Here is a 25,084-nt window from a genome sequence, read left to right as displayed (position 1 = left end):
ATATTATATTAAAGTATATACTATTAATATAGACGTATTTTTACTTAGAGTAATTATTAAAAAACTATCTAAGAGTCTTACGCTAGCGCTATTATTAAAAAAAGATTATTATTTAATATTCTTTATTATCTTATTATTAGATTCTAAGTCGAGTTTATTAATTTATTACTTTAATAAGAAGATAATTAAAATATAATCGCCGAGTTAATATCTTATAAATTTTCGCTATATATTAATAAAGGCTCTTAAGCTTCTTCTTTAATAACTTATTTATTTCCTTTAACTTCGCTACGCGCTTATTTATTACTATAAATTAATCTTAAAAATCTATAATTATAATAAAGACGGCCGAAGCTATTATTATTATATATTTCTATAACTTATATTATTAGATAATCTTCTTATTAAGCTTAGCCCGTTAATAAAATATTTACTAAAATTATTTAACGCGACGATAGCGCTATATCGATTTCCTTATCTACGCTTAAAGATATAGAGAGATTTTAATATAGCGATTAATATCGCGCTTTCTAATTTTATAATTATCGTAAAAGAGAGACTTATCTTAAATATATAAATCGTTATCTCGATAAAAGTAAGTTCTATATAGTAAATTAGATATTAGAACTTATTAGTAATTACGTATATAAAGCGATAATAATAAAAATAGTTAAGAGTTATTAATCGCGTCTATAAGACGACTATATATTTACTATTAAAGTTATTATTATTATTAAAAAAGAGTATTATAAAATTATTAGTTTATATATAAATATAATTAATAATAATAAGATATTTATAGTAAAGAGAGATAGACTATTAATATAATAAGATATACTATATTTATATTTATATTAATATTAATATTATAGCGCTAGAATAAGTACTTATAAAAGAGATATTAAAAGTTATAAAGAATAAAAATAAATAATTTAAAGAAAATTTTTATATTCTTTATTATAGCGCTAATATTAGCGGATAGTATTTAATAATATAGATATTAGCAATATAATAATATTTCGCTACTATCTATAGAGTCGCGTTATCTAACTATTATTATTATTTTACTATTATTATTAATTAATAATTAAGAGCGTTATCGCGAATACGTCGCTCTATTAATTACTCCCTTCGAATTTCTATAATAAAAGTTATTACTATATTACTTCGCTATTAGCGTATTACGCTATAGAAATAATATCGTCTATAGAGAAACTCTTCTATCTCCTTTTATCTATTAAAGTTTCAAGATTCTATTATAAATTTTTAAATTAAATATCTATTCGCTATAGAGATTATTAATTAGCGCTATAAGAATATTAATATTAAGCGCGTTAACTTACTATAAGTTATTATCGATTAATACTCTAAAAGCGATATTATTCTCGAGAGTAGTATTAATATTATTATATAATATATTAGTAGCGCGTCTACGACGTATAATAATTAATTCTATCGTATTATTAAAACGATATTATAATAGATTAACTCTTTTCTCTTATTTTTCTATTAAGATTTAAAGATTTTTTAATAAGTATTTTATTTATTTAGACGTTTAGAAATTAACATCTAGAAGAGATAATAATTATTAAACTTAATACTATTATAGACCTTAGCGCTACTTACGCTAAGACTTTAATATTATATATATTATATTAGAGTTTCTTTTAGAGTTTAATTTTAATAATATATCTTATATATCTAGAAACTTAACGAATATAGATCTACTTCGTATATCTCGAAGTTTTAATATTTCTTAGAGATTAGTTCTACTATTAAATATACTATTAAATTCTATAACGACTCTATATCTTTTATAGTCTATATTCGCTAGTTAATCGTTAGTAAACTACGCTCTTATACGAAGATAATCTATTAATATATCTTAATAAAAAAAGCGTATATTTATCGTATATATAGTAAAAGAAGATCGCTATTACTCGTATTTACTAGAATTTATAATCTATTAAAATTTATAAGTAAAGGCCTATGAATTAAATTTATGAAGTTGGATTTTTCTAAGTTAAATCGAATTTTAGCTCTAGTTCTAAGTTAAATCGAACTCTAATCGCTTACTATACGTTTTTAACCTATATATAGATAAATATATACGAAGAGAGACGCGCTAAGATCTAATTAGAAAGGTATATTAGTATATATAAAAGAATAAGATAGGGCTAAGCTTAAAAATCTTAAATTTATATATATAGCTAATTATAAATTTAGAGTTACTACGCTCTTTAGTTAGATCGACTAAGTTAGCTCGCTAGCCCTTTTAAGCTCTCTTATTAAAAATTTATATATAGAAGTTTTATACTCTAAAATAACTAGCTTTCTACGAATATTATTTCTTTATAATTTCGTAAATTATAGAGTTTAGTTTACGCTTTCTAACGCTATAAAAATAATAAAGTTTAATCTACTATTAATAAATAAAATAAATATTTAAATATAATAGTTATAGTAGCTATATTAGACGTATTTAAAATCGAATAATAATTCTTTTATCTATTTATTTATTTATATAATTATTATTCTTTTACTACTTTATTAATTCTATTAATTCTATTAATATAAATATAATCGTTCTCGATATCCCTCGCGAAAATATTACTAAACGCTTTAGATATATATATCTCTTTTATCCGCCTCTTAGAGTCTCTATTAACGCGAATTTATTATTATTAATAATTGAGGCCGTAAGCGAGCTTAATAGCTATTTATTACTACTTATAAACGCGTTAGAAAGCTCTTAAAAAGAGCTTAAATAGATTTATAGTTATTATTCTCTTCTATATACTACTTAACTAGTCGTTTAATTAATATTATCTACTCTATTAGCTTAATAATCTACTTAATTAATTACTTAGCTAATTACTTAATTTAATACTCTATAAAAGAAGAAATAAAAGAAGAAATTATAATAGATAAATGCGAAGAATACTACGGAGAATACTATGGAGAATATTATAAAGAAATTAAGCGGTAATAAGATTATTATTATTAAGAATACGACTTAGCTCTTCGAGATCCCACGTTATATACTCTTTACGATTTTATATTAAATTATTATTTAATAAGCGAAGAATATTACTATAACTTAATCTATTATTTCTACTATATTAAGAAGTAAGAGAAGAAACTATAATAGATAAATATAAAGAATACTACGGAGAAACTAAGTGGTAATAAAATTATTATTATTAAAAATACGCCTTAGCTCTTTAAGATCTTACATTATATACTCTCTATAATTTTATATTAAATTATTACTTAATAAGCGAAGAATATTACTATAATTTAATCTATTATCTCTACTATATTAAGAAGTAAAAGAAGAAACTATAATAGATAAATACGAAGAATATTATAAAGAATATTATAAAGAATATTATAAAGAAATTAAGCGATAATAAGATTATTATTATTAAGAATATAGCTTAATTCTTTAAGATTCTATATTATATTAGTTATTTACTTAGTTAGTTACTTAGCTAATTACTTAATTTAATACTTTATAAAAAAAGAAGTAAGAGAAGAATTTATAATAGACGAATATAGAGAATATTACGAAGAAATTAAATAATAATAAGATTTTTAATATTAAGAATACGACTTAACTCTTTAAGATTCCACGTTATATACTCTCTACGATTTTATATTAAATTATTATTTAATAAGCGAAGAATATTACTATAACTTAGTCTATTATTCTTACTATATTAAGAAGTAAAAGAAGAAATTATAATAGATAAATATAAAGAATACTACGAAGAATACTATAAAGAATATTACGAAGAAATTAAGCGGTAATAAAACTATTATTATTAAGAATACGACTTAGCTCTTTAAGATCTCACGTTATATACTCTTTATAATTTTATATTAAATTATTATTTAATAAGCGAAGAATATTACTATAATTTAATTTATTATTCTTATTATATTAATATAATATATTACTATAATAACGTTATAAGAGAAGAATCTACTATAATAATTATAGTTAATTAGATCTTTATAGAAGAAAAATTATAAAAGAAAGAACTATAATAAATAAATACGAAGAATACTACGGAGAATATTACGGAGAATACTACGAAGAAATTAAGCGGTAATAAAGTTATTATTATTAAGAATACGACTTAGCTCTCTAAGATCTCACGTTATATACTCTTTATAATTTTATATTAAATTATTACTTAGTAAGTAAAGAATATTATTATAACTTAATTATTTTATATTAAATTATTATTTAGTAAGTAAAGAATACTACTATAACTTAATCTATTATTCTTACTATATTAAGAAGTAAAAAAAGAAATTATAATAGATAAATATAAAGAATATTACGAAGAAACTAAGTGGTAATAAAATTACTATTATTAAGAATACGACTTAGCTCTTTAAGATTTTACGTTATATACTCTCTATGAATTCTATATTAAATTATTATTTAGTAAGTAAAGAATACTATTATAACTTAATTTATTATTCTTATTATATTAATATAGTATATTACTATAATAACGTTATAAGAGAAGAATCTACTATTATAATTAATTAAGTCTCTATAAAAGAAATATCGAATAATATATATTTAAACGAATTAAAACCGTTCGATGTTTATAGCTATTTTATTATTCGAAAGATTTTACTATAGTAAGAGATATTATAAAATTCACACCACTAATTAGCATATTATCTTTATTTCTTTTCGATATTTCGATACTTCTTATTATAAGAACGTGGTCTTTCTCTATTATTTATAGGTAATTATTACGAATTAATTCTTTATACTTAATATACCTTTCTAATTAGACCTTAACGCGCCTCTCTTTATATATATATATTTATATATAGATTAAAAACGTATAGTAAGCGATTAGAGTTCGATTTAACTTAGAGCTAAGACTAAAATTCGATTTAACTTAGAAAAATTCAACTTTATAAATTTAATTTATAGGTCTTTACTTGTTAAATATAAAGAATTAATTCGTAATAATTATCTATAAAAAATAGAGAAAGACCACGTTCTTATAATAAGAAGTATCGAAATATTAAAAAGAAATAAAGATAACGTGTTAATTAGTAATATAAATCTCATAATATCTTCTATCGTAGTAAAATCTTTCGAATAATAAAATAACTATAGATATCGAACGATTTTAATTCGTTTAAATATATATTATTTAATATTTCTTCTATAGAGATCTAATTAACTATAATAATAGATTCTTCTCTTATAATATTATTATAGTAATATATTATATTAATATAATAGAGATAATAAACTAAGTTATAATAATATTCTTCGCTTACTAAGTAATAATTTAATATAAAATCGTAGAGAGTATATAACGTGGGATCTTAAAGAGCTAAGTCGTATTCTTAACGATAGTAATCTTATTATTACTTAATTTCTTCGTAGTATTCTTCGTATTTACTTATTATAATTTCTTCTCTTTTTTCTTAATATAGTAAAAATAATAGATTAAGTTATAGTAATATTCTTCGCTTACTAAGTAATAATTTAATATAGAATAACTAAGTTATAGTAGTATTCTTCGCTTACTAAATAATAATTTAATATAAAATTATAGAGAGTATATAACGTGGGATCTTAGAGAGCTAAGTCGTATTCTTAACGATAATAGTCTTATTATCGCTTAATTTCTCCATAGTATTCTTCGTATTTATCTATTATAGTTTCTTCTCTTACTTTTTAATATAGTAAGAATAATAGATTAAGTTATAATAATATTCTTCGCTTACTAAGTAATAATTTAATATAGAATTATAAAGAGTATATAACGTTCGAACGCGTTTAATATAACTTATAATATTTAAATATTAATTTAACTTATCTATCGCTAACTTAAAAGAAGTATATAAAGAAAGATATATTCGTTTAGACTCTTTTTAAGAGTTTTTTAACGCGTTTATAAGTAGTAATAGATAGCTATTAGACTTATTTACGACCTCGATTATTAGTAGTAATAGATTCGTTAAGAGATAATCTAAGAGCGTTAATAAGAAGCTCTAATTAGACGAGAAGTATCGAAGATAGTTATATTTATATTAGTAAAATTAATAGAATTAATAGAATTAATAGAATAATAAAAGAATAATAAATAGATAGAAGAATTATTATTTAATCTCGAACGCGTCTAGTATAACTATTATAATTACTATATTTAAATATTTATTTAATTTATTAATAGTAGATTAAACTTTATAATTTTTATAGCGTTAGAAAGCGTAAAGCGAGCTTTATAATTTGAGGAATTATGAAGTAACTATATATATCGCAAGCTGAGTACTTTAAAGTGTAAAATTTTTATATATAAATTTTTAATAAGGAAAGCGCGAGAGGGCTATTAAACTAATTTAGTCGATTTAATTAAAAAGCGTATAGAATCTAGATTAATAATTGGCTGCATATATAAATTTAAGATTTTCAAGTTTAGTTCTATCTTATTCTATTATATATACTAATAATCTCTAAAACTTAATTTTTATAATTTATTATTTCATAACATTATAATAAAAAAATCGAAAAAAAATTCTAAAAGAATATAAAATGCGATTTTAATATTTTTAAGAATTTTTAAAATCGAGGTAATAATAATTACGTTAAAAAATAGCGTAATAAACTTCGATAACTATATCTTAATATACTACTATAGAACTTTATTAATCTAAACTTAATTATATAAAAAATTAAAATTATAATAATTATATTTTATATTCTTTTAACTTTTTTTTCTAGTTTTAAATTATATTGTTGTGAAATAATAAATTATAAGAATTAGATTTTAAAGATTGCAAATCCTAGTAGATTGCAAATCCTAGTGAATACGAGTACTCGCTAAGGTTATTTTCAAAACATGTGGTTTTGCCGCCCTCCCACCTCCCCAGACAGTCAGACAGAGATAATCCTCCTCCGCAGTTCCGCACCTCCTCCCATTTCACCAGCTCTAAAGTACAGTACTATTTTAATCGTCCAGGACTCTTTCCAGCCGCCTCTTATTGACTTCTTTTCTTTCTTTCTTTCTTTCATTCTTTCTTTCTTTCTTACCTTCGTTCTTCTATCTTTCTCTTCTTGTTCCTCTTCTTCCGTATTTGGTGGAGATTGATCGCTAAACGACTTCGATGATACCTGCCAAGGTCATGGACATATGTTACCTATCCATCGATGCCAGGTATCCCTTCCACACTGCCACTCTCGCCTTATAAGGCTGTCTGTACACGTATACACAATGCCTTCGCGCAACAAAGGTGTTACTCTGGTCCTCTGTCTCATCTCCCTCGCATCGGTCACCTTCATCGCTCGACTTTCCTCTCGAAGAGGCTCGTCCGCCCCCGATTGGCTGCCCGCTCCCCATGTTCGCCCAATTGATGCATGCCCGGACAAGCTCGATTGGCTGGCCGATCTAAACCTCACCTATCCCATACGATATGCCCACCGTGACATCGTCGTCAATCCCACCCCGGGCCTCGAGCGCGCTTCAATCACCAAGCTCGATGCGTCCTTATTCCCTAAGTTTCAGACCATCGACCTCTCCGGAGACGTCCAGGTATCATTGCAGCATTGCGAGAAGCCTTACCTTCTGCATGTGCCAGCCTTGGTCAAAGATTCTGGCGATGCCTCTCATATCATCTTCGGCATCTCCACCACCCTCAAGCGCCTAGATGCTTCCGTCACGTCCCTTCTGCGTTGGCTCCCCCACACCAATGCGAAGCTGTTCGTCATAGTCATTGAGTCAGAACAGATCGTAGAGTCGGAGGGTGTGGAGAGGGTCGACGCTGTGGCCGCCGATCCCCAGCAAAAGGCCGAACTACAGGCACGGATGCGCAGTCTTGGCATGGATGTCACCCTCGTCGAACCTCTTGAGCTCCAGGACTCCTTCTCTATAAAGTACTTCTCAGTCATCGAAGTTATGTACAACAATCGCAACAACAAAACGAAATGGATTAGTCTTCTGGACGACGACACCTTCTTTCCTTCCATACCTGCACTTGTGACCATGCTCGCTAAGTATGACCCTACGCAGGAGTATTATATCGGTGCGTTATCCGAGATTTGGTGGGCTGTAGCACATTACGGTATGATGGGATTTGGTGGGGCTGGTATATTCCTTTCGGTCCCGCTAGCCGAGATCATGAACAATAATTACCGGAACTGTATAGAGGCTTCACAAACGACTGCCGGAGACGTTCGTATCATGGAATGTATATACCTTCTGACGGAGACGAAATTAACATATGAACGAGGTTTGCACCAGGTTGACGTTCACGCGGACCTATCAGGGGTCTTGGAAAGTGGTCATATGCCTTTATCTCTTCATCATTGGAAAGCAGGGGGCGCAAGTTTGAACGGGTACAACCTGCCAATGATGCATCTTGTAGCTGACGTCTGCGGGGACTGTTTCCTCCAGCGATGGCAATTTGGTTCGGAAATGGTCCTCACCAACGGCTACTCGCTCGCGCTCTATCCTAAAGGTGAATTGAAGGGGATGGATATGGAGAGAATGGAGGAAACATGGGACGAAGTTCCGCCCGTCGAAAATTCTTTCAATCGTGGTACCGATCATTCACTTGGGCCCACAAGACGAAAGATGATACTAGAGGATGAAAAGATCCAGTATGTACTGATCGACTCTGCGGTCACCAAAGGGGGTGTGAGGCAGTCATACCTTCATCCAGGCATGGACGGAGATATTGACAGCCTGTTGGAGTTGTTCTGGATGGAGGGTAAAATGACCGATGATGAGGGCTAGCACATATCTGAATCATCATTGGGTTATGTATCCCGTGCGCATCAAGGCGACTGACCGAGCATCTTCTCGCTCAGGGGTAGTCAAGAGATAGCCGCATGTATAGATGAAGGCGAAATATACAAGATAAGGTTTCAGGTCAAAGACATATCTAGCACGTTGGCTGGGGCTCTCGATTGACGAGGGAGTATATAGGGGTGCTGATGAAGAAGGCTTCCGGGGCCATCTGAGGCAACATCCCAGTCTATTATATCACGACTCAATGCCGAGAACTTTATCTGATGTTCACAAGGTTGTTAGAAGTTGATGCCGCCATGGTTCGACCAGGAAAGGAGGAAAGGGAGCTTGGGATCTTTGGCACGAGTCCGAATTCGTGCCAAACCTAACCTCTGTATATACTTAATTGTCCAGTTCGATAGCGAGGTTTTTAAGACATAGCAAGACGTATGGAAAAGGACATAAGAAAGTTGGAGCTTGACGTGTCCAGACCTCTCAAATCGATCCAAGGAAAAACCCCTAGTAAATCTTTTAGATTATGCCTGACGTTATAAAGTACTATACCTGACTCTGTAAAATCGGACCAAGATGTGGGCCAGTCCCGAGCACCAATATAGTGCGTGAGTGCCAATTACTCGTAGAGAGCGACGCAGTAGTGCACAGATCCTTAATGTGGAATTGGCCAGCTCGCCACAGCGCACCATATCAACTCTTCTATTTGACTGCGCTTTGAGCTCTGCCTTAGGCAACAATGCCACTTGGACATCTCAATTTCATTACCGGCAACACAAATAAGCTTGTTGAGGTCAAAGCTATCCTGGGTGACATTGTGCCTCTACAGAGCCAGTCTCTAGACTTGACCGAAATCCAAGGCACTATCCAAGACATATCAAAGGACAAATGCCAGAGGGCTGCTGCAATTGTAGGCTTTTCGATACTATCCACGGCTACGTTTCAACGACGTTTCAACGTTTCATTGTGCTAAAGATTGGAAGATAGGAGGACCGGTTTTGACAGAGGATACATGTCTCTGCTTTAATGCATTGAAAGAGCTGCCGGGTCCCTACATGTACGTATTTTACATCACTTGCAACATAAACCAGGGACGTTAAGTGAGGCCTTCTCTCATAGCAAATGGTTCCTTCAAGCGCTTGGCCATGAAGGCTTAAACAATCTCCTCATGGCATACAAAGACAAGAGCGCCCAAGCCGTCTGCACCTTTGCCTACTGCTCGGGACCTGGCCATGAGCCCATCATTTTCGAGGGACGAGTCACTGTGAGCTGCAAATTGTCTCTAGCTCGAATCACCACTAAACCGTGCAAAGGGAACGATAGTAGCCGCTCGGGGTCCGACTAATTTTGGTACTTTAGCCTTGGGGGGCGTGTCCGTTTCTGAGTGGCTTAGACTGACTGGTGCAGGCTGGGACCCGATCTTCGAGTACGATGGCGAGACTTATGCCGAGATGGACAAAGCGAAGAAGAACATGGTGTCTCATCGAGCCATCGCCTTGTCAAAGCTCAAGCGATGGCTGCAGGCTCAGTAGTAACGTCCGTATAGATCCGTTACGCCTCTATCGTGCAGCATCGAGCTCAAGCTGCATCCTCAACTTGATCTTGCCTCCAATTCTTGATCCAAGTCTTAATCCTTCCCACATTGACCTCAATATCGTCAGCCTCATCACTCCGAAGCTCTACCACGATTTCCTCATCGTATGATTCTCGAGCTTCATCCAACAGCACCTCCATAATCTCCGAGTCCAGATTGTCTTGCAGCTTCTGCTCCAGGTAGTTTCTTGCTTTCAGCCTATCGTACAGCTTCGTAGAGTCCGTCCGTAGCACCACAACGAGGTCAATCCAACGTTTGGGAAAAAGGTCGCAGGCATGCCAGTCGATTATGTGGCCTCCCTGGGCAAGTTCATCTTCTAAGGAGTCGAGCAGCTGGCATGCTCGTCAGCTGCGGCATCTCTGGAGTCGATATTAGGCGAACCTTGTCCTCGTCGACGATCCAGCTTCTGTATTCTTCATCCCAGCCATCATGGCAGCCACGGTCTCTGACAACTTGGTTAATAGATAGGTGCTTCAGTCCAGTGTTGGCAGCCAGGACTTCACAGTGGCTTGTCTTGCCCACTCCGGGCGTACCCGTAATTATGATGTTGGGTTGTGTACTGGGCATATCTGTGGTGTGCACAGAAAAGATACCTTACAAGTAAGGCTTGCCGAAGCTGATATCGCCAAGCAAACAACGTTGCCGCCTCGCCTTGATATTCTTCAACTAGTCGTGGCCGCATTGCTTTGTCTATTCGTACTAGATTTACTTGATCTAATTGATTTCACATGTGACCTGGCCTGATCTAAGTCCTTGAAAAAGGGAGAAGCTATGCCATTGCTATGCATCTAATCTGCTGAATACATTACCTGAATCACTCCGAGCTTCAGTCGAAAAGTATTTGGTAAAACGTGAAATCCCATCCTGAGGCTCTTCATGCTCCAGAGAGTCCATTTAATTTGGCCCGTTTCTTCCCAGGCTTAGGCGCCCAGGATATTTTACCTTCATCGCCATGTTTGCCAAGTTGGTGTCTACTATAGAAAGCATCTCGCCTACTACAATTACTCTCCAAGTTTTCCTTCTACTTGCAGCCATTGCCTGCTCTACTCGATTCATCAGCGGTAGGAACTACAAGTCGGACTTGTCTCCTAATGGCACCAGTTGGGACGGGCGCAAAGTTGCCACGCTTCCATACTGGTTCCCCTATTTCGGTCACTTGCTGCCTTTGACCATCAATCTCGACCGTTTTCTACAAAAATGTTGGTGCGTTTGAGGACACCTTTTCCTATCAAATGACTGTTAATCCAGCTGCAGCCAACGATCACCTCCCGGAATCTTCTCACTAAAAATCTTCGGCTCCAAGTATCACATGATCTTCACCCCATCACTAACCCGATCTCTCTTTGAGGGTCATAGTACCGCTATCAGCTCTGACTCTGTGCGCTGGTTCTTGCTCGTCAACGTCTTTGGTGCAAACAAAAGGCATAAACAAGAGCACTTAAGAGCCCACGGCGATGCCCACGCTTGCTTGCTGGACCAACTGTTGTCTAATCCCTCGGAAATGTTGCGCGCCACAGTTCACGGGATACGGGAACATGGGCCCAACCTGGTCTCGTTCAGCGACAGCATCGTGGACCAAAATCCATGGGAGCGGGCTGCCGCTCCCATCATTCACACTGACATTATTACCGGAGATGCTTCAAGCGTCGAGATCAGTCTCTTTGCCTTGATCAGGACTTTCGTAGCAAATGTCGCACTACCATCGCTTGTTGGGAGAGAATTTCTGGAAAATTATCCAGAGATCTTGGAGGACATTCAAGACCTTGGAGATGGTTTCAAATACTTTGTCCTAGGCTTGCCACGCTGGCTTCCGATTCCATCCTTGACTAAGGCGCACATCGCTCGCAGAAAATTGCTTGGCGCGATAAGTTCATTGCACGGGGCGCTGGACCAGCTTGCAGCAGGTAATGAAGCCAATCAGCCGTGGAGAGATCTGGACGATGTGAGCGCGATGTTGAAAGGAAGACACGCGATATGGAATGCGTAAGCACCCTTTCGGAGCGATTTTTTCCCTTACTTCTGAGTGTCAAAACAACTTGCGTGAGCAAAAGGTCAATTACTCTGTTTTAAAGCTCCTCCGACATGCCTTCGTAACTCAAAACTAGTCTTGAAATGGCTACACTGACTCCGAAATGGTGAAGATATGGTACACCTCGAGACGTTAGAGATCCTTCCGATCTGAGTCTTCTCTGGGCGTGGGTAAAGTCATTGCTAGGGACTGCACCATTCGCAGCTAATTTGGATGTAGGATGGGCACCAAGACAACCAATCTGATCTGTAAGTTATAATTTCCAGGCAATTCTCCCCCGATCATGCTGTCTTATGAGTCGTCAGACATGTCTCAAAAATCTCTGCTCCTAAGACATGTCTCGCGATTCAGAATTTCTCCCGTAATGCTGACTTCGGAATCATCAAGTCTGGATTTTAGTCCAAGTGTATTCAAACCCGGAATTGATTCAAAAACTGCGTGATGAGGTTCATCCTTTCGCAAAAGCCTCGCAGCCTTCCCAAGTCTTCGGACTTCCTGAACCCGCCCGTCTCGAGATCAACGATGCCGGCTTGGTGCAGTCGTGCCCTCTGCTTAAAGCATGTCTCTATGAATGCTTACGCCTCCACTCCAAGCCGGTATCGATGGGAACCGTGCAGAAAGACCTTTCGATTCTCGAGTCACCTGAAGATAGTCGATCAGTTAATGGTGAACGACCGCAATCATTTGTATTGGAAGCCGGAGACTCTGCGGCAAGCCTGTCAGACGCGCACCAGCATGATCCCCATTACTATGAGTCTCCAAATTCTTTCCAGCCCGGTAGATTCCTTAGCTCGAGCGAAAGCGTGCAAGGGCAACGTACTCTTGTTCGAGGGACCCTTCAACCTTGGGGTTCAGGCGAATTTGCCTGCCCTGGGCGCGTTTTCGCTGAACAACAAGTGATGGCTTTTGTGGCGGCCATCTTGGTACTCTGGGACATGGAGCCGGTGGACTCCAGAGGATGGATCGTGCCAACGCAAAGGACTTCTGCCATAGTCTCTCTACCTTCAGCAGACATCAGGGCCAGACTTCGGCCAAGGGATCTTTCTAAAACGAAATAGGTAACCTTCGTCGGATTATCATCTCACATGGTCATTTGCCCAAACATGTTTCAAAGGAGGCCGACCTGTAAGCGCTGATTTGGTGGTATAATGATGTAAAGACCCTAGCAGTACAGTATGTCTGCCGAGTGGAATATATGTGCACACCCAGTGTGGTGTCATCTACTCCTCAACGCCGTGATGACAGCTTGCCTCGCTATGCTTTGCCAATCAATGCGTGTAGCGTTATTCGTTTGAAAAAACCACAAATGTAAAAGAAAGAACCTGCAGCGATTCGAAATAAAGAACTTCGTGCGAAGCATTCGTTGTCAACTCATAAGCCGCGCCATCCTGCTCTTTCCGGTGCACGTGATGCTAGCCTGTCCTCACGATCAATATTGTGCTCGTACCAATGACCTTGTGACCTACTTCAAGATCTCAAATGTTGAGTACTTGCGGAGATAGGATGAGCCTCTGCGATAGGCCTTAAGTAGTTTTTCAGGTGCTGCCGTGCGAAATTGGACTCCGATGAAACGGCTGACGCCTGGAGACGGCTTGAACATTGGGTCAAGGACTAGCAAATTGCAAGATCCGTTATTCCGCCTCTCGAAGCCCACGATTGTCATTGAATGGCCTAGGCACAGTGAATCAGCAGCTAACATGTAGATCGACATTTGTTTCATTTGGAAAATACCTGGGTGTTGAAAATATATAGGAGGCAGTGACGTTCGGAAAACTTTATGGGACGAAGTTGGTGATGGACAAGATGCAAGAAAGTACCGCTCAACGGCTTCTAGCAGACGCTCATGAGTTGGTAGCTCTTGGCCCTCATTAAAGGCATCCGCCGAGCATCTACACGGCCAATCAGCGAGATCGAAAGCAGATAGGACGTAGTGAAGCCGCCTACCCAATGCCTAAATTCTGTAGTAGCGCTTGAGCCTGGTAGAACTTAGTAAAGCGTCGTAACAGCATCTGTGGGAGCTCACCTCCGGTGTGCCGATATATTTCCTCGTTCCTCGAATACCGCCCGTCTCGATTCTACCGAGTGAATTGAAACCTCGATCCCATGCACTTTCAATCATGTCTTGAATTTGAATGATGGAGGGAAGTCTCCCTTGAAAATGTCGATGACCCTCTGATCGCGCGTCCTGGATGTAAGATATCATCATCTGTATATTTCGATAGCCACAGAATCCACCTTCTTTGGCCAACTTGACGACATGCATGACGTCAGAATGGCAAAGATAGGCCCTGGAGACGGCAGGATCCTGCTCACAGAGTTGCGCGATGACTGAGATGACGCCTCGAACTTCGTTGGCAACATTCTCTATTCGCAACAGTCGGCCATCCGGAGTAATCTGATTGGTAACCTTAACTTTTGCGCCAATCTCAAGCTCCTTGCGTAGCCAATCTGGCATTTGTTCTTCGTGAGCATGAGGGCCCAACTCAGCTCTCTGTTTGAATCGTTAGCAAAAATGTTTACACAAACGGTTACTGCTGCCACGTACACCTAGTCTTCGAGGGAATCTATTGCAAGTTGCTTGAGAAGACTTCCTGGATGGCGGCGATGTTGAATGGCATAAGGCATCAATGAAATCTCGAACAGCGTTACCACTCTTCCGGCCTGTGCTACAGTGAGAACGGTCTACCACGGATCTGGTTGGAATGGGTCGACTCGGGCCAGATGGTACAATATGGAGAGAAGTAGGTGAAGGAAAGTCCATTTGAGGGGACGGGGCTTTGCCGGGATCAAGAGTGGATCCTGGCGCGGCTACATTAGCTTGGGTCTTTGAGGTCTCGTCGACGCCCATGCCTTCGGCATAGTGCATATCCAAGTGGCTTTCGAATTCCGTGAAAAGACAGAATTCGCCACACTGGCATTCGATGTACTCAGAGGAAATGTCGCTCGCGCCTTCCGTTTCTTCGGCGGGAGGCTCAACTCGGTGTGCGAGATCCTCTCTGGCAGCGAAAGGAGAAGGGCGGCCGCCTTCAGGATGTACGGTCTCAACGTGCTGTAGAAGGAAGTAGTGATCATGATCAGTGAAACCACAAAACGGGCAGTCTACAAGCTCTCCTGTATTCATGTTGGCAAATAAAGAAAGAACAGCATAGAACGAGAATAATTGTGTAGGATGTCAGACAGTTAGAAAACCAGCTCTCTTGTTTTCTATGATTTTGAAACGATGACACGAGTGTTAACTTATTGGCAAACATGCCTACTGACTGCGAAATTCCAAAAGGCGAACTGAAGTATCGTGATCATGATAATATCAGTAATGATAAGGAGTAATTCGTCAGGTTCAACAAGGGTAAAGTAGGTAAAGTAGGTAGTGAGATGTGGCCGAGGCAAGCACGATGGATCATATCGTCATCGTAGTCATCAAAGAAAAAGGTCAGGCGGACAGGGTGGAAGGAGTGGGTGCTACTTAAGTAAGTAAGCTTTCCAGCGATTCTTAAAGTAATGCCACCAATGCTGCCGGCTGCGCGTGGCAGGCAGCCTTGCAGTCTTGCCGCCGCCACCACCACCACCGTACGGTCCGGGCTTTTTATTGGCTTATTTGCCGCGAAAAACATTTGCCTGAACCCTGAAGCCAGAGTCACGCTAATCTAGCTTAACGGTGGTGACGGCTCGTTCCATATCATCCCTGCCACATAAAGGCCAATTGTTTTTGCGGGGAAAGGTCAGAATGTGCACAACGAGATCGCGAGCGACTTGTAATCTTGGTCGTGAAAATTGCTTCTTGCAAAGGACTTGGGAGGCAAGAAATAGCTAGTCGTTGCGCCCGGCCAGTCTTCGCACTAGATAGCTAACGCTTCTCTAATCAATGTTTCTATGTAAGATTATCCTATATCGTACACCTCACGAACGTTATCCAATGGAATCCCTCTTAGCTCGCATTCCGATACACTCGTCGTGCCAGATCTATGCCATCAACGCCTCATTTTCGACAACCTTACTCCGTCCATCACAACGCTGACCCCGTCTACATAACGCTGCACTTGCTTCCCCCGGTTGGCTCGCCCGGATTCTGTGACTTCTCCATCTCGGCAACCATTTGCTCGAATGCTTTCCCCACGTTGGTGTTTAACCGTGCGCTAGCTTCCGTGAAGCTGCAGCTGAACTCTTCTGCTAATTTTTTGCCTTCCTCCGCTTGGACATGGCGTTGGTCGGCTTTCAGGTCGCTCTTGTTTCCTACGATGACCAATGGAACCCAATCTGCACCCTATGAACAAGTCAGACAGATATGTGAGAGTGGTGGAGGCTTCGGGCTAGAATGCTTGCCAGGTGATTGAGTATTTTGTCCCTTAGTATTCGGATCATCTCAAATGATTGCCTTGAAGCGACAGAGTAGACCAGCATGTAGCCATGAATGCCTATGAAGTGTTTCGAATTGAGTATGCTGTACTCATCCTAGAAGTATCACGTGAGAAGTTAGAATAGTCGATCGCTGCAGCTGGCCATTTTGGGAATCTGGAGATTTGGAATCCTGGCATGACAAGATGAGCGCTTACTTGACCAGCGGTGTCGACGATCTCCGTCGCAAAGTCTTGACTGCGGTACTTGATGACCTTGCTGAATGTGTTTTCGATAGTGGGATAGTAGCTATCCACGAAGTGTCCATCAACGAACTGCACCGTGAGCGAGGATTTGCCTAGCACCATGAATGTCTGAGCACGCTGGTGACGCCGACGTTCTGCAGGAATGACTTACCAACAGAGCGGCTGCCAACGACGGCCATCTTGCGCTGTTTTGGAGAGGTTGGCATTGTGGCAAGGACTGCTTCCTTTTCTTGGGAAGAGGGAAGAGACAACGTCCAGGACGGGAAGGGGTTGGGAGGCAAGGATATGCTTTCAAGGAGGGACAGTAATTACTACAACAATTACGTGGTAGTGCAACTTTGAAAAGAATGCAATCCAAACCTAATCGTAGACCTAACTTTGTTGCTGCTCCCAGACAGTCCAGGATATCATTCACAGCACTTTTCGTAGGCGAGGGGAAAAACGATGATTTACACAAGCTTCATCGCTGGCTCTCCGACTTGGGAGTGAAGGAATCGGATCACTGGAATCAAAGGCTAATCAAAGTAGGTTCCTAGACTGCGTGATTTAAATGCGCATGGCGTCTCTCATGTCGCGTGGTTGGGAAGGAGCACGGGCCCTGCTGGAGCTTCACCACACAAAGCAAGAACAACCTACAGAGTACACAGTCTATAATGTGGAGGTGCTTATAGCGCCAGTACTGTTTGGTCCGGACAGTGCTAAAATAAGCTCGCTGACTCGCCATATTGCTACTTTATCCATGAATCTGCACCTATATGTACAACCGTCATGTCCTCGTCCCTACACAACTGTACGTCATGCAATCCCTATGCAGTTCATTTGCCTGCAACCTCTTACAAAGTCCCAGAAATGCCTTCGATTTTTTTCAGGTCGTCCACATGGCTCTGCAAGCGGCCAACAAAGCTAGCCCTTGCGTCACCTTCACCATCAGCTCGAATTATTACTTGGTCAATTCTTCTGTGATACTGCAGAAATTCATCTATTGCGTCCAGCAGCTGCTTCAGGCTATTTCCCGGAAGGCGGCTGTCTATTCGCGCTTTGATTGCTGGGTCGAGGCACAGCCAGCCGAGTAGCACTGACACCCACCCGAAAGCAACATTGGAGCTAGTCTCTTCCAAAGAGGAAACCTATTCGAGTCAGGGCCACTAATTATGTTGTAGCGGAAGGGATTCTTACTTCGGCCGCGTTTTTGGACTTATTCATGAAGAGCTGTAATAGGATGTCCAAGTAGCTTTGGCTCCCATGGCGTAGATCCATCACCAACTGCCGTGCTATTTTAGATAAATCGGCGAGGTTGATCAAAGAGCCTAGAGAAAGTATCAAGTCGTCCAACAGAAGTGCTTTGTCGATTTCAAGCGTGCTGTCTGCCAGCTTTTCGAAGTGTGAAATTACAATTCCAAACATCACGCTAATCACCTCAGGGTTTGAGAAGTCCTCGCATAGACCAGGGCTATTGTTGGTGAGATTGAGGTATAGCCGAAGCGTCAGTGTTCGCGACGTTCCGCACTCTTCTCCTTTCCACAGAGCCAGTAGCGGTAGAAGACCGATAACGCGCTCGAGCGTTTCGCCTGCCCACAAGGACGCCTGACATTCAGCCGCGTTACTGATGGTGCATGATTCAAGTATGGAAACTGCAAGCTCGAGGCAGATGACTGAGATTTTACCTGGTTGTGGTGGCAGCGTCGAAAAAGGTGGCACCGATGTAGCGACTACGCGCCTGATCGCATGTGCTGAAAGTACCTCAGACAAAGATCCCGCTTCTCTTGTTTGACGCACAAGATATTCAAGACACTGGAGCGACAGCACGTGGCATGAGAGCACTGACGGTTTACCCGCCCTCCAGACTGTGGATTTCAGCAAGGCAGAGCAAAGGTTCTGTAGATCAGCCTGGACCACCTTGGACACGTTGTTTCCACGCAGTCCGGCATAGGAAAGAATATCCTGGTCAGATCCCAGGAGCTCAACAAAAAATCTCACTACCCGAACTTTACTGACCTGCGTTAACAATAAAGTCGATGACGAACAGGTCATGAGCTGGAGAAATGCTGCAACCAGGAGGCCGTTAGTTATCAAGTCATTGCTCAAGCCAACGTCAGCCATTAGGCGACTTTCCAATCCTTGATCAACGAACAGGCGGCAATTGGCAGGCTCTTCAAGCTTAGTGACCAAGTCAATCAATCTGCTACGCCTGACAGAGGTATAGCCAGGTTGGTGGTCGCCAATGTCATCCAAGATAGCTTCCAGCTCGCTGACCAGGCGAACGTTGCCACCAGCCTCACGTAGTTCATGGATACTCCTCATAGTCCCACCTTGCGAGTCTACAAGGTCCCCGAAATCCTCGTCAAGGCTTTGCATGGACTGCAATTTGGGAGCCCGGTCTCCGAGCCCTCTTCGTCCGTACCGTGTTCTGTCGTTAGGTTGCGGCGGAACTGGCAAGCCGATCATTGCAGCCTCTGCCAAGTCATTGTCTGTTAGATAAGACCTTTGGCGAGCATATGTAATCTTAAGGCCTCCTCCATAGAGTGAAGGTATGGCCTGAGGAGAATTGGAAGAACGATCTTGGAATTGGCTGACCAGGCCCCGGCCTTCTGCGCTTGGGGATGTTTGCACCGTGATGGCGCCATCTGCGGCGGACTCGGAATAATTGGACTCGGACTTATTGACACTGCTACTACTCCCACGCATCTCATCAAACTCGTTATAGAAGTTGTCCTGATCATGGTCTGATCGATGCAGAGTGTCGACGATCTTTCTAGGCCGAGCCTTGAGCGCAGACTGTTGACGGAGTCCCAAGGAAACTTTGCGTCCTTCTGCATGTCCACGCGAGCCTTCGGGATTTTTCTCTGTGAGTATGAGACTAGGGAGGTTGAGACTAGAGGGACTCCTAGTCTGTGCATCGTCTACGAGCAGTCTGTTCCACAGCTCTCGTTGACGCGGGGTAGTAGCCCCGTCTGCGGCACTGGTAGGCCTCGGAGGCGTCGTTGGTTGGCAGACAGATTTGCTCGAGGTATAAGGGCTTCTAGGAACGTTGGTTGCTTCTTGTAGACCGAATTTAGCCAACACCGTATCCGGTGTCGTTGGCCGCGCAGTAGTCTTAGTGGGGTCTGTATTGGTCTTCTGCACTCTGTGAGAGATGACATTGGCCCTGTCAAGTCCCTTGGACTGCTTTCGAGCAACTAAGCGGCCTTTGGTCCGGTCCACGGCTGTAGCATCAATTCCAATGCGCTCAGGGTCCAGTGTAGAGTTTTTGAAAGATCTCGAAGTCTCACTCGCGCCTTTGTTGGGACTACCTCGTGCTCCCGCTTGACTCTTCGCAGCGCCACGCCTAGACTTAGATTCTTGCACGGCCCAAGTGTTGCTGGGCGAAGGCAGAATCTGTCCTTCATCTCGCCGAGCCTCAGCAGCAATGTGTCTTTGGAGGCTGTCGTCGTCGTATACCACCGATTGTTTTTCTGCAACAACTCCGCTTGGCATGATTTTTCTCCTTTTACGCGCTATATTGACGCTGTGTTTGCGGCCGTCATCTGATACTGGTACGTCATACAAAGAAACGTCTTTAACAGGGTCGCTACGACCGGAGGAAGAGCGATGTTGATCTCTAGGCTTTGGTTTAGATGATAATGCTTGGCGAGACAAACTCTCAGATGGAATCTCGCTTCCGCTCCGGCGATGTAGCAAATCTGATGATGCGTTTCTGCCATCGCCCTGCCAATGCCGAATTGTGTCTGTGGGATCCAATGTGCTAGCACCAACGTTTTGAGCAAACTCAACCTCCGTAGCTGAGCTCAGATTCGAAATTGGCCTGCGCGAATGCTTGCCATACGTTGTAGCTTTGCGACGAGGAGCTATACTCCCAGCATGTGCCATTGCCTTAAGTTGTGACGAGAAAGCGATTTTATCTCATTGCGACATAGACAATTGCAGGAGGTGTAGAGGTGGCTGGCTGATAAGGTTCGTTGGTCCGATGGTGAAGAGGCGGTGAATGAAAGAAAAGAGTGTGTTTGTACTGTAATTGGTTGATTGCTCGTCGTCCCATAGTGAATGTGAAGCGAATTGAAGGGAAGGAGGAGTGGTCTAATAAGAGTAGCAAGCGGCTGCGACATCTCCTACCTCAATGCTGAGGTAGCCAGCCAGCCGAGGCCAGCCTCCCACAAAGTAAGAAATTGGCTAAGTTCGGACCGGACCGAAATACCTCATTACTTACTCAAGCCGGTTTTTAATATTGGACCACCTAACTTAATTGAGTAAAGTCGCCTATATTCTCTTTTAATTCAAATTATAAATACTAGCAAGTATATAAAAGAATATTACGATATTTAGCTAGGACTAGAATACGTAAAATAGTCTTCGAGACTATAAAAATAGTAATATTATAATTATTCGACTACTTAGACGCTAATTAAGCTAATAAGATATCTATAATATAATTAATAGCTGAAATAATTATAATATTAAACGATAAATTAATTAATTAAAGATCTATTAAGTAGAAGACTATAATATAATTTATATATAAAATCGAATATATAGCTACTTCTAATACTACTTAGAATATAATATAAATACGCTATATTCTATTAGAGCTTAAATAATAGCTAAATAAATCGTCTATAATATAATATAATAATAAGAGAGTTATAGATCTAATAAAGAACTTTATAAACTATAAGAGATTACGTTATATTAACGTTAGCTATTATTTTATACGCGAATTAATAGTTAATTAGACGCTAAGATACGAATATATATCTACGAAGAATATAAAGATTAACGATCTTACTAAAGTACTAACTATTATAAAATTTAATAACTTTATTAAGATAATAGAGTTAGTAGATAAAGATCTAGACTAATAAACTAGAATAATATATAATTTCGATCTTAAAATAGAGGTATTTAAATGTTACTAGATAGAGAGAGTATTAATATATCTAATTTCTTTATATTCTATATATATATCTCTTCTATATTCTTTTATATATATTTTATTATTATTTCTTTTATATAGCTAGTTATAGATAGTAGTACTTTATTCTCTATTAGCTATATAATAGCTAATAACTCTATTACTAAATCTATATACTTTCTATTATTACTACTATATTACGCTAAGAGAAAACGCGAAATATTAGAAAATACGAAATTTTTAAATTCGATAAATTCGACTTAGATAACTACTACTATTATAGCGTATATAACTATTATTATTACTTATATAAATACTCTATTATTTTAATCTACTATAATAATTAATACTACGATATTATAGTCGTCGTTTATAGATTTAATATAGTAGATATCTCTATCTTAAACTTAGATATAGTCTATTTTAATCTAGCGATATATATATCTAAGTAGTATTCGATATTTCGAAGACTTTATTATAGTAATAATAGTAAGATAAAAGAGATAGAAGAGATAAGATAGTAGAAGAAGAGATAATAGAGATACGATTTTCACGAAGTAATAGATCGATAAGATCTAAAAAATAATAAATTAAATTCTTCGATATAGAAGCCTTAATAGCAAGAAAGAATTAGATTTTTTTATTCTTATCGTATAGAATTATTATAGAATTTTAATAAGAAGTAAATATTTAAGTATTAGATCGAACTTATCGAATTTAAAAATTTCGTATTTTCTAGTATTTTATAAGAGCGTAGTTTACTAATAATTAGCTAGTAGATATAGACTATAAAAGATATAGTATCGTTATAGAGTTTAATAGTATATTTGATAGTAGAACTAATCTCTAAGAAATATTAAAACTTCGAGATATACGAAGTAGATCTATATCCGTTAAGCTTCTAAGTATATAGAATATATTATTAAAATTAAACTCTAAAAGGAATCTTAATATAGAATACGCGATATCGGCGCCTTAGCGTAAGTAGCGTTAAGGCCTATAACGTATTAGATCTAATAATTATCTTTTTTTCTAGACTCTAATTCTTAGACGCCTAAGTAAAAATAGAATATTTATTAAAAAAAAATTTAAACTCTAATAGAAAAATAAGGGAAAAGAGTTAATTTATTAAGATTATAATATTATTTTAATAACGCGATAGAACTAACTCTTACGCGTTATAGGCGCGTTACTAATATATTATATAATAATATTAATACTATCTTCGAGAATAATATCGCTTCTACGATATTAATTACTAATAATCTATAGTAAGTTAATATATTTAATATTAACGTTCTCGTAGCGCTAGTTAATAGCCTCTATAGCGAATAATATTAGATTTAGAAACTTATAATAAACTCTTAAAAATCTAATAAATAAAAGGAGAGAGAAGAGTTTCTTTATAGATAATATTATTTTTATAGCGTATTGCGTCTATAGCGAAGTAACGTAATAATAATCTTTATTATAGAGATTCGAAGGGAGTAATTAGTAAAGCGACGCGTCTACGATAATATTCTCGATTATTAATTAATAATAATAATAGAAATAATAATAATAGCTAGGCGACGCGGCCTTATAGATAATAGCGAAATATTATCGCGTCGCTATTATCTATATTATTAAGTACTATTCGCTAGTAATAGCGCTACGATAAAGAATATAAAAACTTCTTTTAAATTATTTATTTTTATTCTTTATAACTTCTAACGTCTTTCTTATAAATATTTACTTTAACGCTATAACGTTAATATTAATATTAATATAAATATAGTATATCTTATTATATTAGTAGTTTACTTCTCTTTATTATAAGTATCTTATTATTATCGATCGTATTAATACGTAGACTAATAATTTTATAGTATTCTTTTTTAATAATAATAATAACTTTAATAGTAAGTATATAGTCGCTTTATAGGCGCGATTACTAACCCTTAACTATTTCTATTATTATCGCTTTATATATATATCTATTAATAAATTCTAGTATCTAGTTTACTATATAGAACTTACTTTTATCGAGATAATAATTTATATATTTAAGATAAATCTCTTCTCTACGATAACTATAAGATCGAAAGACGCGATATTAATCGCTATATTAAAATTCCTTTATATTTTTAGATATAGATAAGGAAATTAATATAACGCTATCGCCGTATTAAATAATTTTAAAAACTATCTTATCGATAGACTAAGTTTAATAAAGAGATTACTTAGTAATATAAGTTATAGAAATATACGATAGCGATAATTTTAGTTATCTCTATTATAATTATAGATCTCTAAGATTAGCTTATAACGATATATAAGTATATAGAGAAATTAGAGGGAATAAATAAGTTATTAGAGAAGAAGCTCGAGAGTCTTTATCGATATATAGCGGACGTTAATAAATATTAATATAAAGATTATACTTTAATTATCTTCTCGTTAAAGAATTAAATTAATAAATTTAATTCGAGATCTAATATTAAGATAGCGGAGAATACTTAAATAGCGATCTTTTTTTAATAATAACGCTAATGTGAGATTCTTAGATAATTCTTTAATAACTACTCTAGATAAAAATATATTTATATTAATAATATATATTTTAATATAATAAACTCTTATTATAGTAGAGTTTAATAGATAGCTAAATAATATAATTATTTTATTAATCTATATTTTAATAGTAGTAAGTATAGAGAAGTATATATATAATATAAGTATTATCTAGAAATATATCTAATCTAGTCGATAATTATATCTTATTTTATCGTCTTCGCTTACTTATCGTTAATTTATATAATTAATTAAGCTCTTTAATAATAAGAGACTTATTATTTATTACTTAATACTTTCGCTTATTACTTATCTACTTATAGACTTAAATTAGCTTACTAATATTAATAAATTCGTTATCTAATAATTATTAATTATACTCTTCGCTCTAATTAGTCTATTTAACTTTATATTAAATATTTTTCTTATACTTAATCTTATTAATAATTTCTTCGATCTTCTAAAGCTTATTATTATTAATAAGATTAAGAGTTTATATAAAGGCTTTCGCTATATTATTATAATCGCGAAGATAATAAGACTTAAATAACGATATATAAAAGATATTATAAATTTTATATATCGAGAGTAGAAGTAGATAATATACTTACGTCT

General features: G+C 37.2%; 7 protein-coding genes across 7 annotated transcripts; 3 read left to right on the top strand and 4 right to left on the bottom strand.

Annotated features, from left to right (window-relative positions):
• Window positions 1-7,262: 7,262 nt before the first annotated feature.
• On the top strand, window positions 7,263-8,783 carry HO173_000304 (uncharacterized protein; the record flags this gene model as incomplete). Its single annotated transcript, XM_037302254.1, has 1 exon — window positions 7,263-8,783. One exon carries the CDS (start codon window positions 7,263-7,265, stop codon window positions 8,781-8,783), a length of 1,521 nt encoding a protein of 506 aa, XP_037170833.1.
• A 745-nt stretch (window positions 8,784-9,528) lies between these two features.
• Window positions 9,529-10,321, top strand: HO173_000303 (uncharacterized protein; the record flags this gene model as incomplete). The annotated part of the gene is made up of 5 exons (XM_037302253.1): window positions 9,529-9,699; window positions 9,773-9,846; window positions 9,909-10,053; window positions 10,103-10,139; window positions 10,197-10,321. The coding sequence occupies 5 exons, from the start codon at window positions 9,529-9,531 to the stop codon at window positions 10,319-10,321; spliced, it is 552 nt and encodes a 183-aa protein (XP_037170832.1).
• Window positions 10,322-10,367: 46 nt separating this feature from the next.
• On the bottom strand, window positions 10,368-10,950 carry HO173_000302 (uncharacterized protein; the record flags this gene model as incomplete). Its single annotated transcript, XM_037302252.1, has 2 exons — window positions 10,368-10,715; window positions 10,765-10,950. The coding sequence occupies 2 exons, from the start codon at window positions 10,948-10,950 to the stop codon at window positions 10,368-10,370; spliced, it is 534 nt and encodes a 177-aa protein (XP_037170831.1).
• A 385-nt stretch (window positions 10,951-11,335) lies between these two features.
• Window positions 11,336-13,470, top strand: HO173_000301 (uncharacterized protein; the record flags this gene model as incomplete). The annotated part of the gene is made up of 5 exons (XM_037302251.1): window positions 11,336-11,586; window positions 11,638-12,366; window positions 12,525-12,578; window positions 12,632-12,660; window positions 12,800-13,470. The coding sequence occupies 5 exons, from the start codon at window positions 11,336-11,338 to the stop codon at window positions 13,468-13,470; spliced, it is 1,734 nt and encodes a 577-aa protein (XP_037170830.1).
• A 313-nt stretch (window positions 13,471-13,783) lies between these two features.
• Window positions 13,784-15,533, bottom strand: HO173_000300 (uncharacterized protein; the record flags this gene model as incomplete). Its single annotated transcript, XM_037302250.1, has 6 exons — window positions 13,784-13,829; window positions 13,879-14,083; window positions 14,144-14,301; window positions 14,357-14,388; window positions 14,436-14,903; window positions 14,958-15,533. 6 exons carry the CDS (start codon window positions 15,531-15,533, stop codon window positions 13,784-13,786), a joined length of 1,485 nt encoding a protein of 494 aa, XP_037170829.1.
• A 900-nt stretch (window positions 15,534-16,433) lies between these two features.
• HO173_000299 (uncharacterized protein) lies at window positions 16,434-17,216 on the bottom strand (the record flags this gene model as incomplete). Its single annotated transcript, XM_037302249.1, has 4 exons — window positions 16,434-16,673; window positions 16,733-16,861; window positions 16,963-17,102; window positions 17,162-17,216. The coding sequence occupies 4 exons, from the start codon at window positions 17,214-17,216 to the stop codon at window positions 16,434-16,436; spliced, it is 564 nt and encodes a 187-aa protein (XP_037170828.1).
• A 627-nt stretch (window positions 17,217-17,843) lies between these two features.
• On the bottom strand, window positions 17,844-20,877 carry HO173_000298 (uncharacterized protein; the record flags this gene model as incomplete). The annotated part of the gene is made up of 2 exons (XM_037302248.1): window positions 17,844-18,137; window positions 18,187-20,877. The coding sequence occupies 2 exons, from the start codon at window positions 20,875-20,877 to the stop codon at window positions 17,844-17,846; spliced, it is 2,985 nt and encodes a 994-aa protein (XP_037170827.1).
• Window positions 20,878-25,084: the final 4,207 nt, after the last annotated feature.

This window comes from Letharia columbiana (assembly GCF_014066305.1).
Source record: "Letharia columbiana isolate WasteWater2 chromosome Unknown Sc0000000_s0, whole genome shotgun sequence".
NCBI classification, from domain to species: domain Eukaryota; kingdom Fungi; phylum Ascomycota; class Lecanoromycetes; order Lecanorales; family Parmeliaceae; genus Letharia; species Letharia columbiana.
This window is presented reverse-complemented; position numbering and strand designations above follow the sequence as displayed.